This window comes from Plectropomus leopardus, chromosome 3 (genome assembly GCF_008729295.1).
Source record: "Plectropomus leopardus isolate mb chromosome 3, YSFRI_Pleo_2.0, whole genome shotgun sequence".
NCBI lineage: Eukaryota > Metazoa > Chordata > Actinopteri > Perciformes > Serranidae > Plectropomus > Plectropomus leopardus.
In genome coordinates, this window is record NC_056465.1 from 33,589,135 (window position 1) to 33,604,579 (window position 15,445).

Below are 15,445 nucleotides of genomic sequence, written 5' to 3' on the forward strand. Positions count from 1 at the left end.
GCTGTCATTGGAAAAAATATATTTTTAATAAACACTGAAACCGGATTGGCAGCTGAACACCCGCCCCCTGCTGACGTAGGTTCAGCTCCAACTTTCACAATAAAGGTCCTTAACTTTACATGAGCGCTAGTATGTATCATAAAATGACTTAAAGTCAGAGAAACAACTAATTACTTTATCATGCATTCATTATCACTGTTTCGTATCGTTACGCTTTGTTTTACCGGAGCTCTTTAACAGCATAAAACCGTGCCAGAGTCTTACACTAACTTTATACTCTTATTTTGAAAAACACACACCGGAATCACGTGCCCTGTCTGCCGTGGACTGTGAGACCAAACAGGACTTTTCTGCATACATGTCCACTTTAGCCAAAGCCATGTCCAGTAAGTACAAAGTCTTCCACCGTGTGTTATGTTTTTATTAAACTTTATTAAACCGAGAGCGTTTACAGCTGCAGCCTAAACTCCTCCTCTGAGTGTCGACACCGATTTATGATCGATCCGTGGTCGACCCCACGGATCGATCATCGACAGACACTCAGAGAGTCTCTGAGCTCTAACAGTCACGTGTCCTGTGCTCACAGAGTTCAGGCTGGCGGTGGTCCAGCTGCAGGTGAGCAGCGTGAAGACGGACAACCTGAGCAGAGCCCGGAGGCTGGTGAAGGAGGCTGCGGGACAGGGGAGCAAGCTGGTGCTGCTGCCGGTGAGGAGGAGCAGGGGGGAGGAGGAGGAGGAGCAGGAGCAGGGGGGAGGAGGAGGCTGGTGAAGGAGGCTGCGGGACAGGGGAGCAAGCTGGTGCTGCTGCCGGTGAGGAGGAGCAGGGGGGAGGAGGAGGGAGGAGCAGGGGGGAGGAGGAGGCAGGGTGAAGGAGGCTGCGGGACAGGGGAGCAAGCTGGTGCTGCTGCCGGTGAGGAGGAGAGGGGGGGGAGGGAGGAGGAGGAGGGGGAGGAGGGAGGCTGGTGAAGGAGGCTGCGGGACAGGGGAGCAAGCTGGTGCTGCTGCCGGTGAGGAGGAGCAGGGGGGGGGGGGAGGGGAGGAGGAGGAGGAGCAGGGGAGGAGGCTGCGGGAGGAGCAAGCTGGTGCTGGCTGAGGGAGAGAGGAGGAGCAGGGGGGAGGAGGCTGGTGAAGGAGGCTGCGGGACAGGGGTGCAAGCTGGTGCTGCTGCCGGTGAGGAGGAGCAGGGGGGGAGGAGGAGGAGGAGGAGGGAGAGAGGAGCAGGGGGGGGAGGAGGCTGGTAAAGGAGGCTGCAGGACAGGGGAGCAAGCTGGTGCTGCTGCCGGTGAGGAGGAGCAGGGGGGAGGAGGAGGAGGAGGAGGAGCAGGGGAGGAGGAGGCTGGTGAAGGAGGCTGCGGGACAGGGGAGCAAGCTGGTGCGCTGCCGGTGAGGAGGAGCAGGGGGGAGGAGGAGGAGGAGGAGGAGCAGGGGGGGGAGGAGGAGGGTGAAGGAGGCTGCGGGACAGGGAGCAAGCTGGTGCTGCTGCCGGTGAGGAGGAGCAGGGGGGGGGAGGAGGGAGCAGGAGCAGGGGGGAGGAGGAGGCTGGTGAAGGAGGCTGCGGGACAGGGGAGCAAGCTGGTGCTGCTGCTGGTGAGGAGGAGCAGGGGGGAGGAGGGGGGGAGGAGGAGGAGGAGGAGCAGGGAGGAGGAGGCTGCGGGACAGGGGAGCAAGCTGGTGCTGCTGCCGGTGAGGAGGAGCAGGGGGGAGGAGGAGGCTGGTGAAGGAGGCTGCGGGACAGGGGTGCAAGCTGGTGCTGCTGCCGGTGAGGAGGAGGAGCAGGGGGAGGAGGAGGAGCAGGGAGGAGGAGAAGGAGCAGGGGGGAGGAGGCTGGTAAAGGAGGGCTGCAGGACAGGGGAGCAAGCTGGTGCTGCTGCCGGTGAGGAGGAGCAGGGGGGAGGAGGAGGAGCAGGGAGGAGGAGGCTGCGGGACAGGGGAGCAAGCTGGTGCTGCTGCCGGTGAGGAGGAGCAGGGGGGAGGAGGAGGAGCAGGGAGGAGGAGGAGGAGGAGGAGGACCAGGGGGGAGGAGGAGGCTGGTGAAGGAGGCTGCGGGACAGGGGAGCAAGCTGGTGCTGCTGCCGGTGAGGAGGAGCAGGGGGGAGGAGGAGGAGCAGAGAGGAGGAGGAGGGAGGAGGAGGCTGGTGAAGGAGGCTGTGGGACAGGGGAGCAAGCTGGTGCTGCTGCTGGTGAGGAGAAGCAGGGGGGAGGAGGAGGAGCAGGGGGGAGGAGGAAGAGGAGCAGGGAGGAGGAGGACCAGGGGGGAGGAGGATGCTGGTGAAGGAGGCTGCGGGACAGGGGAGCAAGCTGGTGCTGCTGCCTAGTGGTGAGGAGGAGCGGGGGGGGGGGGGGGGGGTGGAGGAGGAGGAGGAGGAGGAGAAGGAGGCTGCGAGGCTCCTGTTTTTTTGTGTGTGTTAAAATGTTTTGTTTGTCATTGTTGTGTTTTTTTTTTTTTTTTATTCTTTTTTCAGATTTTAATTTCAGGTTCTTTTCTTTTTACTTATGTCTAATCTCTTCTTATCTCTGCCTGCTTCCCCTGTTTTGAAGGAAATCGTCCCAGATTTCAAAGGGTTAAATTCTGACTCTGAGTCTGAGAAACTGATCGTTTCTTCTCTGTCACGAATGCAGGAATGCTTTAATTCTCCGTACGGGACCGGCTACTTCCCTCAGTACGCAGAGCGGATCCCCGGAGAGTCGACCCGGCTGCTGTCAGAGGCGGCCGCGGAGAGCAGGGTGTACCTGGTGGGAGGTAAGAAACCGTCTGAGACTGACGTAAACTGTTTATACAGAAATATAAAATCTTTATTTACAGTCTACGGCACGGACACACCGCGCGGGTCCACAGAGGGACAGAAGCTTTTCTGTAAATCTGAATTTGAACGTTTACTTATTATAATAAAAGTAAAAGAAGTCAGTCACCGATAAGTTTAATACTGTTTATTATATTATAAACAGCAGACAAAAACGGACGCGTTTCCGCTTTCTTCAGCGTTACTGTGTCGATGTGTGTGACCCACAAATTCATAATTTGATCATCGGCAACAAGAATTTAATGTTTCTTCTAAATCCATGAAAACAAATACAACATAATTACAGGAAAAACATACTTTTACATGCATAAATATGTTGAGGAAAAAACACTTACATGTACATTAACTGCGAATAACAACCACGACCTAATAATCAGTATTCGGAAAATGTTTTACTGTTTTCTAAATCTGCCAAAACTCTGAAGAAACACTTTTGACCCACAAACAGCATATTTAAGTCTGTATATTCAACTCTTTGTATAAAGAATAAGAAGAAAACATTTCCATTATTTTGATAAAAGTAGTAAGGACAATATTAATTACAAAAATTAGGCCCCAAAATACTAAGTACATAAGAAACATAAAATAATAAACGATGTAAGACTTTTTTTTTTATCAGCTGCAGAGTTAAAAAATGATCCCAGTTACGGAAATATTTGTTTTTAGTGGAGGCGGCAGCTTAAAAAAATGGCACCGCAAAGCAGGTGGTCGTAGTTACATCACTATTCCTCATTTAGGTTTAAGATTTTAGTAGCAATTCAACAAAAATTAATGGGTATAACAAAATACGAAAGGATTTTTTTAAAAACTTTTTAATATTTGGGACACACGTTTCTGTATTAGAGATTAATAAAAAAAATGTTTTCATGAATTTTAGTCCTGCGGAAAATTCCCCTTTTTTTTTTAAAAAAAAAATATTTTTATTAAATTTTCAATGTTGAAGGCAAACTACAATAAATGTTATGGACACCATATACAATTTTTTATTTATTTTTTATCTTTTAAAGCTTTGACAAAGACCCATTGTTGTAGAAACATGTTGGCTTTTTTTTTTAATGATTTTTCCACATTAATAAAGGCTTTTTTTTTTTATTATTAAACCTTTTATTTAAAGAAACTGCTCATACACGTTGCTCTTAATTTGTACACATATCATCATCAAAGCAGATAAGGAAAATAAAATAGGCTAAAAAAGAAAAGGGAAAAAAACAAAAAAAATCACATAATCACAAAAGAAATTTTGAGAAATTATAATGATAACTGGAGAATAACATTAACAGCCATGAAAATAACTGAGTTTGTCTGCCGCATATGCACCGTCCTTTATCTGTGATTTCTCCTGCGAACAGTAAGTTAACGTGGGACGATAACAGCGATGACAACAGCAACACAAATGATAATAATAAATGAAATTAAGATAGTTTGCTGCAAACGTTTATAGCACCAACTAATAAAGGTTTAATTGCTGAACAGAAACAGAAAACAGAACCAGATGAGTGGAGTCAGAAACCAGAGGGTTTTATCACTTTACTCAGCCTCTTGCCTAGAAGTTTCTAGATATTTTATCAGATTTTCCAGTAACTTTCAAACTTGTTCAAGCCTAAGAACGAATGTTAGCTTCTCCATTATGAAAATATCCTGAACCAGTGAACCTGTGATTGCTTTTTTACTCGCTTATATTAAAATATTACACATATATTTGTTTTCAGGGCCCTTTACAAAATCCGGTCCTTTAATGTAATTCCTCCTCGTTGCCTGGATTTATTTCCTCTTTATCCCATTTAATTAAATGCATCTATAGAATAATCTTTATCAGGTCACTTTGATTTCGTACCATAAAACCCACAATAGTTTTTTTTTTAGTGACGACAGACGTTTTGCACGTATGATGTGTGCATGAAGCATGAAACATGTACAGCAGAAGTGAACTGGCGCACCTCAACGCTCTGCAAACATCATTATTGTTATTAATTGCAGGTGTGATTTACCTGCAGTGACATGTCGAGATGCTGCGGAAATACATTAAAGTGTCTCCAGGAGTCGTTAGAAGTCATTTTAGACGCGAGAGAAGTCCGTAATATTTGCAGAGGAGGGTAACTGAGGAGAATATCTGTTTTTTTGCACCTGCAAAAATGACTTTGTAGTTCTTCCTGCAGCAACGAAAAGCTTGTTTTATGTGCACGGATCAGTGAAATCATACAAACACATAAACACTTTTTTTTCCACAGTGGAGGAATAAATCATGTGACTTGTTGTTGTCCAGGATCCATCCCTGAAGAGGACGGAGGGAAGCTGTACAACAGCTGCACGGTGTTCGGACCCGACGGAGAGCTGATCCTGAAACACAGGAAGGTGCGTGTGCATACAATTAAACATGAAGAATAAAGAATTAATTAAAGACAAACTTTAAATATACGAATTAAAATGGACGACATCACGTAAAAGCAAGTCTGTAAAAAAATGGGTTTTAAGATGTGATTTAAAGTGCTAATTTTCTAGTATTTCTTCTTCATTTTACCTTTTTTGTTATTTTTATTTTTTCAAATTTCCGGGTCATTTCTTCCTATGTTGCTTCTTGTCCGCGTTCTATGTTTTTAAAAGAAATAAAGCCAATTTTCCCAGGATTTCAAAGGGTTAAATTCTGACTTCAAGTCTTCAACGCGCGAATCCGAGTCCAAGAAACTGATAATTTCTTATCTGTGCATCAGCCACTGTGTTTATAGATTATAAATTGTTTTCTGTAACAACCTAATAGAGATTACAGCTGACATTCACCACTTTAAAATGTATTTATTTTTATTTGACATCTTGAGATTTAAAAAAAATAAATAAATAATAATTTTTCAGGAGTGTCTTCACCAATACAGGCAGCAACAAAAAGTTACAACATGGATAAAAAAATAAAATAAAATAAAAAAATAAAACTCCACAATAATCTAAAACAAGAACAGAAATGTTCCCCTTCACCTCTCAGTGTTTCCTCCTTTAAGATTCACCTCTTTGACATCGACGTTCCAGGAAAAATCCGCTTCCAGGAGTCTGAGACTTTGACCCCGGGCCACAGTTTGTCAATGTTTGAAACACGTAAGTGAAGTTTCTGAATTCGGTTTATTTCTCGGCAGCTGGACGAGCTTCTCGTGAGTCCGTTTCTCTGTGATTTCCTCCCGCAGCGTTCTGTAAAGTGGGCGTGGGGATTTGCTACGACATGAGGTTTGCAGAGCTCGCGCAGCTCTACGGCAGGAAAGGTAAAGTGATTATGGCGTTACTGTTGCTGTTTTTTAAAAGCGTGCGGGAGAATAAATCCGTTTTCTTTTCGTCGTCAGGCTGTCAGCTGCTGGTTTACCCCGGAGCCTTCAACATGACGACCGGTCCGGCTCACTGGGAGCTGCTGCAGAGGGGGAGGTCAGACGGAGACACTGTCCAAAATCCCTTCAGTCAATTTAGTGAAGACACATTTTACTTTTCAAAAATATTTATTACAGAGGGAACGAAATATCTTAAAGGGGTTAATTCAGGTCACCAATGCAGCGTTTCGCTCTTAAAACGTAAGAAACATAAACTCTTAACTGGGATTCAGTTCACTCAAATTAATCTCAAATGTGAAAAAGGATTTTATGAATCGTTTTTTCTGGCGTTTCGTTGTAAAATGTAAAAATAATTGGTAAAGTATTTTTTTGTGAAGTAAATTCATGAATTCCTTTTTTTAAACTCATGATGGGACTCGAAGCGGTGGAGTCTCACGTGATTGAGGAACACAAAACCGGAAATAAATGCCAGATTTTTCCCGCTTCTGATAATCCAACGATAGATAATAATCCAACATTTTCGGTGGACAAAAAAGTCATTTTTTATGTTTTAAAAACATTTATCATCAAAATAAAATTGTCCTTCATTTTTTAATATAAATTAAAAAATTGGAATTGAAACTCTGTAAACTCTGTTTGATTCGAATGATTTTATGATTTTATCTACAGAGGAAGAGGAACGGAAAAGAGGAAATAGTTCCTGCAAGAAAAGCCTAAAGTTTGACGATTATATTAATCTGGTCAGCAGTTACAATACTGCTGTGTTTCTTTGGTTAAATGTCTAATGTAGGTTTTTCTGTTCATGAATCAACTTTAGAAAAGTTAATATTCTGTTAAGACTAAAGTGGAAATAGAAAATGTTGACAGCACAGTGTGATGGCTATGGTTGAATATTTGTTTTTTTCCATTTTAATGCCAAAATAATAATGATCTGCACCGATTTTCAGAAGCTGCAGACGTAAAATAAAAAAGCATGCATTTTGAAATTTTAAAAAAACTAAAAAAAATATATATATATATATATATATATATATATATATATATATATATATATATATATATATATATATATATATATATATGTATATATATATGTATGTGTAAATGACTGAGATAATACCGTCAAACAGCTGGTACCTAAAATAAGAGTGATGTAATTATAGTTAATCGATGCATCATTTTCTACATTTTGGATTTTTGCAACAGTTTAAAAAAGCAAAACCAAAAACTGAGCTTTTTTGTGATTGTGTCCAGGACAATTAACTGATAATTATGAATTATTTTATTCTGTTGCTTTTTTTAAAGCTACAATTTTTGTTTTTTGTCTCCCTCGCAGGGCGATTGATAACCAGGTGTACGTGGCCACAGCGTCTCCTGCCCGAGATGAAACGTCTTCATACGTCGCCTGGGGTCACAGCACTGTGGTAAACCCGTGGTACAGTAACAGCCATTCATTTCATCAGTACACCTGCTGTTTAACAGGGTCCCCGCGGGGCCTTAAAAAGTCTTAAAAGGCACTGAATTCATCAAAATGTCTTTAATTAATTTTTCATAAGTCTTAAAAATGCTAAGACAGGTATCGTTTATGAAAATAAAATTCTGACATTGCATTACGTCTCAAAATAATAGAAAAAAAAAAAAAAAATAAAATAAAAAAAAAATCACAGAATACCGTTTGCATTGCTGACATCCAGAAGTCATGTTTTTTTTTTTTTTTTTTTTTTTTTTTTTAGTAAAGTAAATATTTGGGTAAAATTTTCCATGATCCTTAGTAATAAGTGTCAGGTCTTTTTTTCCACATTTTTCCTTCCACTTTTGGTTACGGTGAAATCGGTCTTAAATTTTGCTGAGTGTTTTTTAAAAAGTCTTAAAAAGTCTCTCATTCCACCTGCTGCAGCTGCATGAACGCTGGTTCACTGCTGAAAGCCGGCAGTGTTTTTCTGGGGACACACTTTCGGTTTCATATTAAAAGCTAATTGTTTTTTGTTCTCTGTGAATATTTTCAGCGCTTGAATTTTGCAGACTTGTGATTGTTTTTCTCCGATTGTTGCGTTCGGTCGTTGCAGGGGTGAAGTTATCTCGAAGGCCGGACCGGAGGAGGCCGTTATTTATGCCGACATCGGTGAGTGAAAGAACAGTTTGAGTTTCAGCTGCTGGACTGAATCAGGTTCTGGCTGCGAGTTTTGAAACGGATCTGGTTACTGGACAGGAGCACTAACTGGAGGCCCATTTCTGCCAATATGATGAAAAAAACAGATGCTGTAGAAACTTTCTGAAAATAGTGACTTGGTGTTGCTAAATAATTACTTTTTTATGTGTAATTTGTACTGATGATGACTTTATGGTGATGTTTTTTATACATAGTTTTTGTCTGTTATTATTATAATTATTATTTCTTTTTTTTTATGACAACTCTACTTATAAAGCACCGTTAATGCAAGTTTTTTAATGCAAGATGAAGGATCCATAATGTTAAAAATAATACAAACAGACTCAAACCAACAAGCAATAAAAGCAATAAAACCCCAAATAAAAGGAAGAAAATTAAATAAAACATTAATAAGTTAGGTAATATAAATAACATGTATGGAATTCAATTTTATATTATATTGTTATGTTATTTATTATTACTGTAAATTAGTGATTGTATGACTTTGGATACGTCCTGTTTTTAACTGCGCTTTGTAAGGGTGTCCTTGATTGCTTTGAAAGGCATCTATAAATTAAATGTATCATTATCATTATTATGTTGATAATTTTTTTTTTTTTTCAGTAAATCTTGAAATAATGAGAATCTTTCTCATAATAATTATTAATATCTCAAAATAACCACTTAGTATCTCAAAATAAAGGATAGATAAACTGTTTTTGAGATACTAAGTCTTTTTTTTCTGGAAAATTTCTAATTGAGATTATTTTGATAAGTCATTTTGAGAAAGATTCACAGTATTTTTTTGCTCATTTGTTATTGTGCAATACTTAATAATTTTTAAAAAAAAGTAGTAGAATTTTTTATTACCAAGTTTTATTACGACAACAAGTTTTGTCTTTATATTGGCTTTTTTTTCATTACATTGGCAGAAATGGGCTTCCGTACTATCAGTTAATGTAAAGCAGTTATATTTAATTACATTATTTTGTTTAGTGTTGTTGTTTTTGTGTATCACTAAACCTCTCTGTGTTGGTGTTTGTTCACAGACCTGCAGTATTTAGCCGACATCCGGCAGCAGATCCCGATCACGCTTCAGCGTCGTGACGACCTCTACGCGGTGACGTTTCTGCAGGACGGATCGAGCTGAACGCCTTGACCTCGAGACGACGGTGTGTGAAGGTACCGACACAAACTGTGCAGCAGATCTCTGCAGCAGAGCAGATCTCTGCTGCACAAATCTCTGCAGCAGCAGATCTCTGCAGCAGAGCAGCAGACGCTGCGTCTTCGTCTTTCTCTGAAGCACCAGACTTTATCGTCTCAACTGATAAAAACAAGAGATGCAGTTTTGGGATGGTGACGCTCATTTCTGAGGGATGAAACTGGTTTGTTTTGTGTGTCTGTTGCTGAAATGAGAAATTAATTACTTTAAAAAAAAAATGTCAGTTTTGGTAAGCATTTTTACATTTATCAAGTAAAAATAAACATTTTCTGGGTAAAATTTGTCTGTAGCTGCAACAATTAGTCCATTATTCAGTCAACAGGATATTAACCAGCAACTATTTTGAAAATAAATAAATTGTTTTGTTTTGAGCAAAAAGCTAAAAATGTTATTGTGTGAATGTGATTTGCTGCTTTCCTTTGTCTTACATAAGAGTATTTTTTGTCTTTTTGTTTAGAAATGTTGTTTTGACAAAAGACGACATTTGAAGAAGTTATTTTAGCTTCAACAGGCTTTTCTTACTGTGTTTTTCTAACATTTTGTAGATCAAACAATCAATGAATCGAGAATTTAGTCAATAGGTGAATTGGTAACAAACATAGTCATTATTTGTAGCTTCTTTAATTCACTTGTTATTACTGGAAATTGAACGTTTGGGTTTACTGACAAAATGCAGCAGTGAAAAATACAATTACTTTGCCTTTTTTAAAACTTTTTTTTCTTTTTTTGGTTCACAAATATTTCACAGATTGTGGCTTCAGATATTTCAAAAATGAAAGCATTGAGTTCTTTATTGTCATATTTTATGTAATTATGGAAAAACCACCAAACCAACAGATCTGTAAAAATTTAAATAAAAAGGCTACGTGTACGGGTTTGAGTTTCTTTATTAAAGGAAACAAACGGAGCGTCCCGTAAACGAAGAGTTCTCAGGAGTCGAAGTGGTGAAATGATTTATTAACTTATAGAAACTAACCTTAAACCGGTATCGACGTCGTCTGTGTAAAAACACACCACTTGTGTTGAACATTAAAGTGATGAACCCAGCAGTCACAAAAAAAAACATATTTACAGATCAGTGCGTCGGATCAGGAAAGTGACACTTATGAGGATTTTGGGGTTTTTTTTTTTTTTACACGTCCGTCTCTTTTTCGCTCCGGCTTCATCGCCTCCGTTTCCTCCCCGTACGGTCGTCGCCTTCTGTATCCTGATGACAACAAACATTAATTACAGTTAGAGGATTTCACAAAAGCTCATTTCACACAAATACTTGTTCCACCGCTGCAGAATAAGCACAGCTGTACGTTTAAGAAGTATTAATTTGACATATTTTTCATAAAAGGTTTGATTTTATCAAAGGTAAATCGTCGTCATTTCTGTCGTTTCACTGTCGTTGTCTGCGTCGTAGCTGTGTCATCGTATTTCTTTTTCACTTAATTAATATTCCTATTATTAATATTCGACTGGTCGTCATTCGCTTGTATGTGATGTCATCAGTCAGTGAGCTGTCACACTGTCGTCTGTCTGCGTCTCAGCTGATGTGACGAATCTTTTTCTGTGCAGATTCAACAATGTACTAAAGAGTTTGGTTTTGGGTCAGGATCATCCAAAAGCATCTTGCAAAATGCAACCGGATGCAGTAGGACATCCTGTTACTTTTTTGGACAGTGTATTTAACATACTATGTATTAGTTAATCATTTTCTGGCAGACTAAATAGCTGTTTGGATGTGTGTGTGAAGCATCCACGTTTTTTACTGCGACATTCATTTTTGAGGTCACCTGTCACGGCTACAAACGACTGTCATGCATGTAAACTGCAACTTGACAACAACTTGAGGCATGCAAGTGCAAGGTGGTAGTTCTGGTTTTTCTTGTGAAATATTTGACACTTTCACGCCTATGGGCCTCGAGGAAAAAACTTTGCTGTAACAATTCTCTTCTCGCTTTATTTACGTAACTACACACCACACATTTTACAAAAGGCTGTTGTTAGGTGCATTTCAGTGTCTTTATTTTATCATCTTTAATAACTTATGTAAAGTGTCTTTGAGCACTTGTCTTTAAAAAGCACTCTACCAATAAATTTATTATTATGAATTTATTATTATCTATAACATTAATATCATCATCATAATCATTTTATTAGCATTATATTTGATTTGATCATTATCATCGTCATTATTGATCATTATTATTATTATATTACAAGTATTGTTATTATTATTATTATTTATTATTATTATTAATAATAATTATTATTATCATTATTATTAATAATATAATAATAATAATAATATACAATGTAGGCTGTGTACTCATTTCTAAATTGCAACATACTTAATTAAGTGAATAATTAAGTTAATAGGAAAGAAAGAGTTTCTGAGCTGAAGTTTGGTTCGCCGCTGATTGAGATGAGCAGAAGACAACAAGCAAAAGATCTAATTCCAGATAAGAAGTAATGAATATTAAAATGATGTTAAAAACGTCTCTCAGTAGCCTCTGAGGAGTTTTTGGAGAAACTCTGAGACTCGTGTAAAAGTGGGCGGTGTGAGGTTTGTGTCAGACGCTCACCTCTTTTCGTCTGCTCCTGCTCCTTCTGGAACTCTTTCTTCTTCTTCTTGCTGATTCTGTCCAGGTGGATCTGATAAATGACGCCCGCCAGCACCATGACGCCGACCACCACGCACAGACCCGTGCTGAACATCCACATGGCCTCCGACGCTCGACTCTTCACCGGGCTGCCCTTCCCTCCATCTCAGCACCAAAAAGAACCAGAGATTAGTGAACAAGCTGCGTGTTTAACCCTTTAAAACCTGATTTGACATCAGCTTTCCCGTGCTATGTTCATCGCCTCTCGCAACTTATTTAAACCTTTGAAACTTGAGCAAATTGGTCTGATTTCTTTTGCAAACATGGGGAAAAAGGCAATGACCAACTTGTCAAGAAATGTTCCACGAATTGCAAGAAATTTGTGAAAGGTGACAAAAAAATTACCCAAAAAATTTGTTTTTAAAAGGGGCAGAATTGTGAGAAAACTATCAAAAACTAAGGAAAAATGTCCAGAAAAATACATACATAATATTTCTCAATGTATTTTTATTTTTTTTCCTACACTTGTACTTATTTCCTTGTAATTTCCTTTTATTTATTTATTTATTTATTTTTTTTTACTTTTTTATTATTATTATTTTCAGGTCATCTTCATGTAACTTTCTACTAAATTTCTTGCAATTTTTTGGGTCATGTGTTGTTAAATTACTCATTGTCTCAAGAAATAAAACCAGAGGGTTAATAATAACTGAATGAATCAGCAGCGAGCGATGACTTACAGGTTGTGGATGACAAGGTTTCGTTCATGGACAGGTTCTGTATGACGCAGGACACGCTGTCGTCTTTGGAAACGTTGACCGTCAGGAGGCTGGTGACGTTGTACAGATTGGTGTTGGGGAGCGGGGCCACCTTGGTCATCACTGAGCCTTCGGGGGGCTCCTCTGTGTTGTTGATGAGCCAATAAACTGCAGGTTCGGGGAAACCTCCGCTGGACTGACACAAGAAGGTCGTCTCCTCTCCGTCTTCTCCTTCCTTCTGCAGCCTCGGGAAGCTGAAACTGGCTGCAAACAGCCGTCAAAGACGAGAGTTAGAGATCACATCGCTCCACTGTTCAAGTCCCTGAAGTCACCAATTTAACCTTTAAATTTCTTTCATTTGTTTATAAAACTTTAAATGCCCTTAATCCTCCATACGTGACATTTTCTTTCATTTAATGTCCCAGCCTCCACTGTTTTACTAAATATTCCTCACAGTTCCCAAAATAGTACTGTTGAGAGGGTTTTCTGTTTTTATGCTTACCTAATTTTATCCCAACTGTTTACTTTTTATTCTATTTAATCTATTTATTTATTCTATAAACTTTTACTGTAATTTTATTTGTTTTGTTTTCTTTCATTTTTTAATATTTTATTTTCTTTCTGTTGTAATTTTCTAGCCTTGCAAAACTTTATGCACAGTGGTTTGTGTTATTCTTTAAACAGTGTTATTTCAATTTGACTGTTGGTATGAAGGTGCTATATAAATAAAGTTGAGCTGAGTTAGGGACTGTTCATTATTAATGAAAAGGGAAGGGGCGGTGCAAAAAGAAGGAGGCATGTCAAGTAATTTTTTAAGACCTGGGAAGGAAAATATGTTTTGTTTTGTTTTTGTAATTTCTGCTTAGAGGAGGGGCAACAGGTTTAAATTACTGTATTTTGTATTTATTTCACTGCTGATTTAAAAAACAAACCCAAATTACATATTTTTTAATAGACAGAAACGGTAAATACAAAAAATATGATTTTCAAACGTATGATGATCCTTGCACACATTATGTGCGAAAAATGCTTCCATCCGTAAAAAAAAAAAAAAAAAGAACAAAACTGAGCTTAAAATAATGATATTTCTCAAAAATCACTTAATTCTACTTGTCATTCAAAATTCGATTAAAAAAAATCTTTGCACGAACTACCAGCATGCACGACAAGAGTGAAAAATCAAAGCTTTTTCAACTTTTAACTTTAAGGTAAAGTTAAGGTAAGAATCAAGCAAAAGATCTGCACGCTGCATTTAGAAAAACTAAAATTCATTTTAATCTCGCAACTTTTAACTTTGAAACATCAAATTTGTAAAAATAATAACTAAATTCACAGTGGAGGGAGGGTGATGCAATTTCCTCAAATTACACAGGAAGGCTGAAGAAAAACTATTTGTAGCTTCAGGGAGGATCAAAATAAACTCTGCCCCTCCTCTGGTAAATAAAGAACAGTCCCTTAGTAAGTTATACAATATTCTTCTGATAACTTTGTCACTGACCTGCAGTCCTGAGGCACACGGTGCACAGCTCGGTGCTCTGATTTTCCCCTGAATTGACGAAGAGGCTGTAGTTTATCTGCTGCTTTGATGGATCCACGGTGGGCAGCAGCTGCAGGGAGAAGTTCCCGGTGAGTGCAGCATCAGCCGGGGTTGTTGCTCTGTTAACGCTCCATTCCTCCACATCTCCATCCTCCTTCACCACTGATGTGAGCACCACCTCCTCACCTCTCCTCCACTCGATGGAAATGTTCTCAGAGGACAATAACTGCGGGTAAACGCAGGGCAGAGAGACGGGCCGCCCCACTACGCCCAGGACGCACTGATCCTCTGCGGAGAGAAGTCAAACATGGAAGATGTAAATCAGCTGTAAGTTCCGGAGCAGCTGCTCATCTCAGGTGTGTAACATGCATGAACAAACAGCGACTCATCTCACCCAGACAGGCGCAGAAACCGAGGAAGCTGAGCAGCAGTCCTGCGCGCCACAGTGCCGCCGGCATCGCCCGCTGTGGGCACGTTTGCGCACAAAAGACGAAAAAAACAATTCAAATATATTTTCCTCTTTGAACAAAAAACGGAGACAGACTAATCACCAACAAATAGGACTGTCTAACCTCACTTCCTTACTCTCTCGCTGCCGTGAACAACTCATCGGCTCACCTTGCTTCACTGAATGAAGTCACTGACAGTCATGTTGCAGCTTGTTGAGCCATTCCTGCTCCCTCTCTGCTCTCCTCTGATTTAAACCACCGAGAAGAGAAATAACACAAACTGTTAAACTAGATTCAAACGCAGAGTTTAAAGTTTAAAGTTTAAAATCATCAGCCCTCCGTTTCCATCAGCGTAACATCCTGTAGAGAGGCACCTTATGGAGATTGGTCCGACCTGTTAGACTTCTTTTCAGGTCACACACGCCCACACCCACACGCTCTGCTGCCGGCAGCGAGATCAAAAAACAAATAGACATCCACCGACATTCAAACTCAAACCTGAAGGACAGCACCCTTATTAAAATGATATTGTTCAAATGACCAAAAATTAGGGAACATTTTTTTTAATCATTTTTAATGAAAATGCAAACTCTGTACTTTCTCCTATAGACTGCTTGTGTGAGAAAAATTCAAT

The 15,445-nt window shown here is 39.7% G+C and overlaps 2 protein-coding genes across 2 annotated transcripts; one reads left to right on the top strand and one right to left on the bottom strand.

Annotated features, from left to right (window-relative positions):
- The first annotated feature begins 314 nt into the window (after positions 1–314).
- nit2 (nitrilase family, member 2) lies at positions 315–9,414 on the top strand. The gene is made up of 10 exons (XM_042483914.1): positions 315–386; positions 587–705; positions 2,619–2,739; positions 5,064–5,152; positions 5,791–5,884; positions 5,971–6,045; positions 6,124–6,202; positions 7,442–7,540; positions 8,172–8,227; positions 9,304–9,414. The coding sequence occupies exons 1-10, from the start codon at positions 359–361 to the stop codon at positions 9,402–9,404; spliced, it is 861 nt and encodes a 286-aa protein (XP_042339848.1). The 5' UTR covers positions 315–358; the 3' UTR covers positions 9,405–9,414.
- Positions 9,415–10,345: 931 nt separating this feature from the next.
- LOC121941201 (T-lymphocyte activation antigen CD80-like) lies at positions 10,346–14,979 on the bottom strand. Its single transcript, XM_042483942.1, has 5 exons — positions 14,757–14,979; positions 14,324–14,650; positions 12,808–13,089; positions 12,050–12,232; positions 10,346–10,683 (listed from the first exon to the last, which is right to left on the bottom strand). The coding sequence occupies exons 1-5, from the start codon at positions 14,818–14,820 to the stop codon at positions 10,580–10,582; spliced, it is 960 nt and encodes a 319-aa protein (XP_042339876.1). The 5' UTR covers positions 14,821–14,979; the 3' UTR covers positions 10,346–10,579.
- Between the last annotated feature and the right edge of the window lie 466 nt (positions 14,980–15,445).

Bases quoted from the DNA above. Each gene is read 5' to 3' on its own strand.
- nit2 (XM_042483914.1), top strand. From the start codon at position 359: ATGTCCACTTTAGCCAAAGCCATGTCCA. The intron at 706-2,618 runs GTGAGGAGGAGC...TCACGAATGCAG, and splicing joins GCAAGCTGGTGCTGCTGCCG to GAATGCTTTAATTCTCCGTA. The intron at 7,541-8,171 runs GTACAGTAACAG...CGGTCGTTGCAG, and splicing joins AGCACTGTGGTAAACCCGTG to GGGTGAAGTTATCTCGAAGG.
- LOC121941201 (XM_042483942.1), bottom strand. From the start codon at position 14,820: ATGCCGGCGGCACTGTGGCGCGCAGGACTGCTGCTCAGCTTCCTCGGT. The intron at 13,090-14,323 runs GTCAGTGACAAA...GGCTGTTTGCAG, and splicing joins CGTGTGCCTCAGGACTGCAG to CCAGTTTCAGCTTCCCGAGG. The intron at 10,684-12,049 runs GTGAGCGTCTGA...TGTTGTCATCAG, and splicing joins GCAGGAGCAGACGAAAAGAG to GATACAGAAGGCGACGACCG.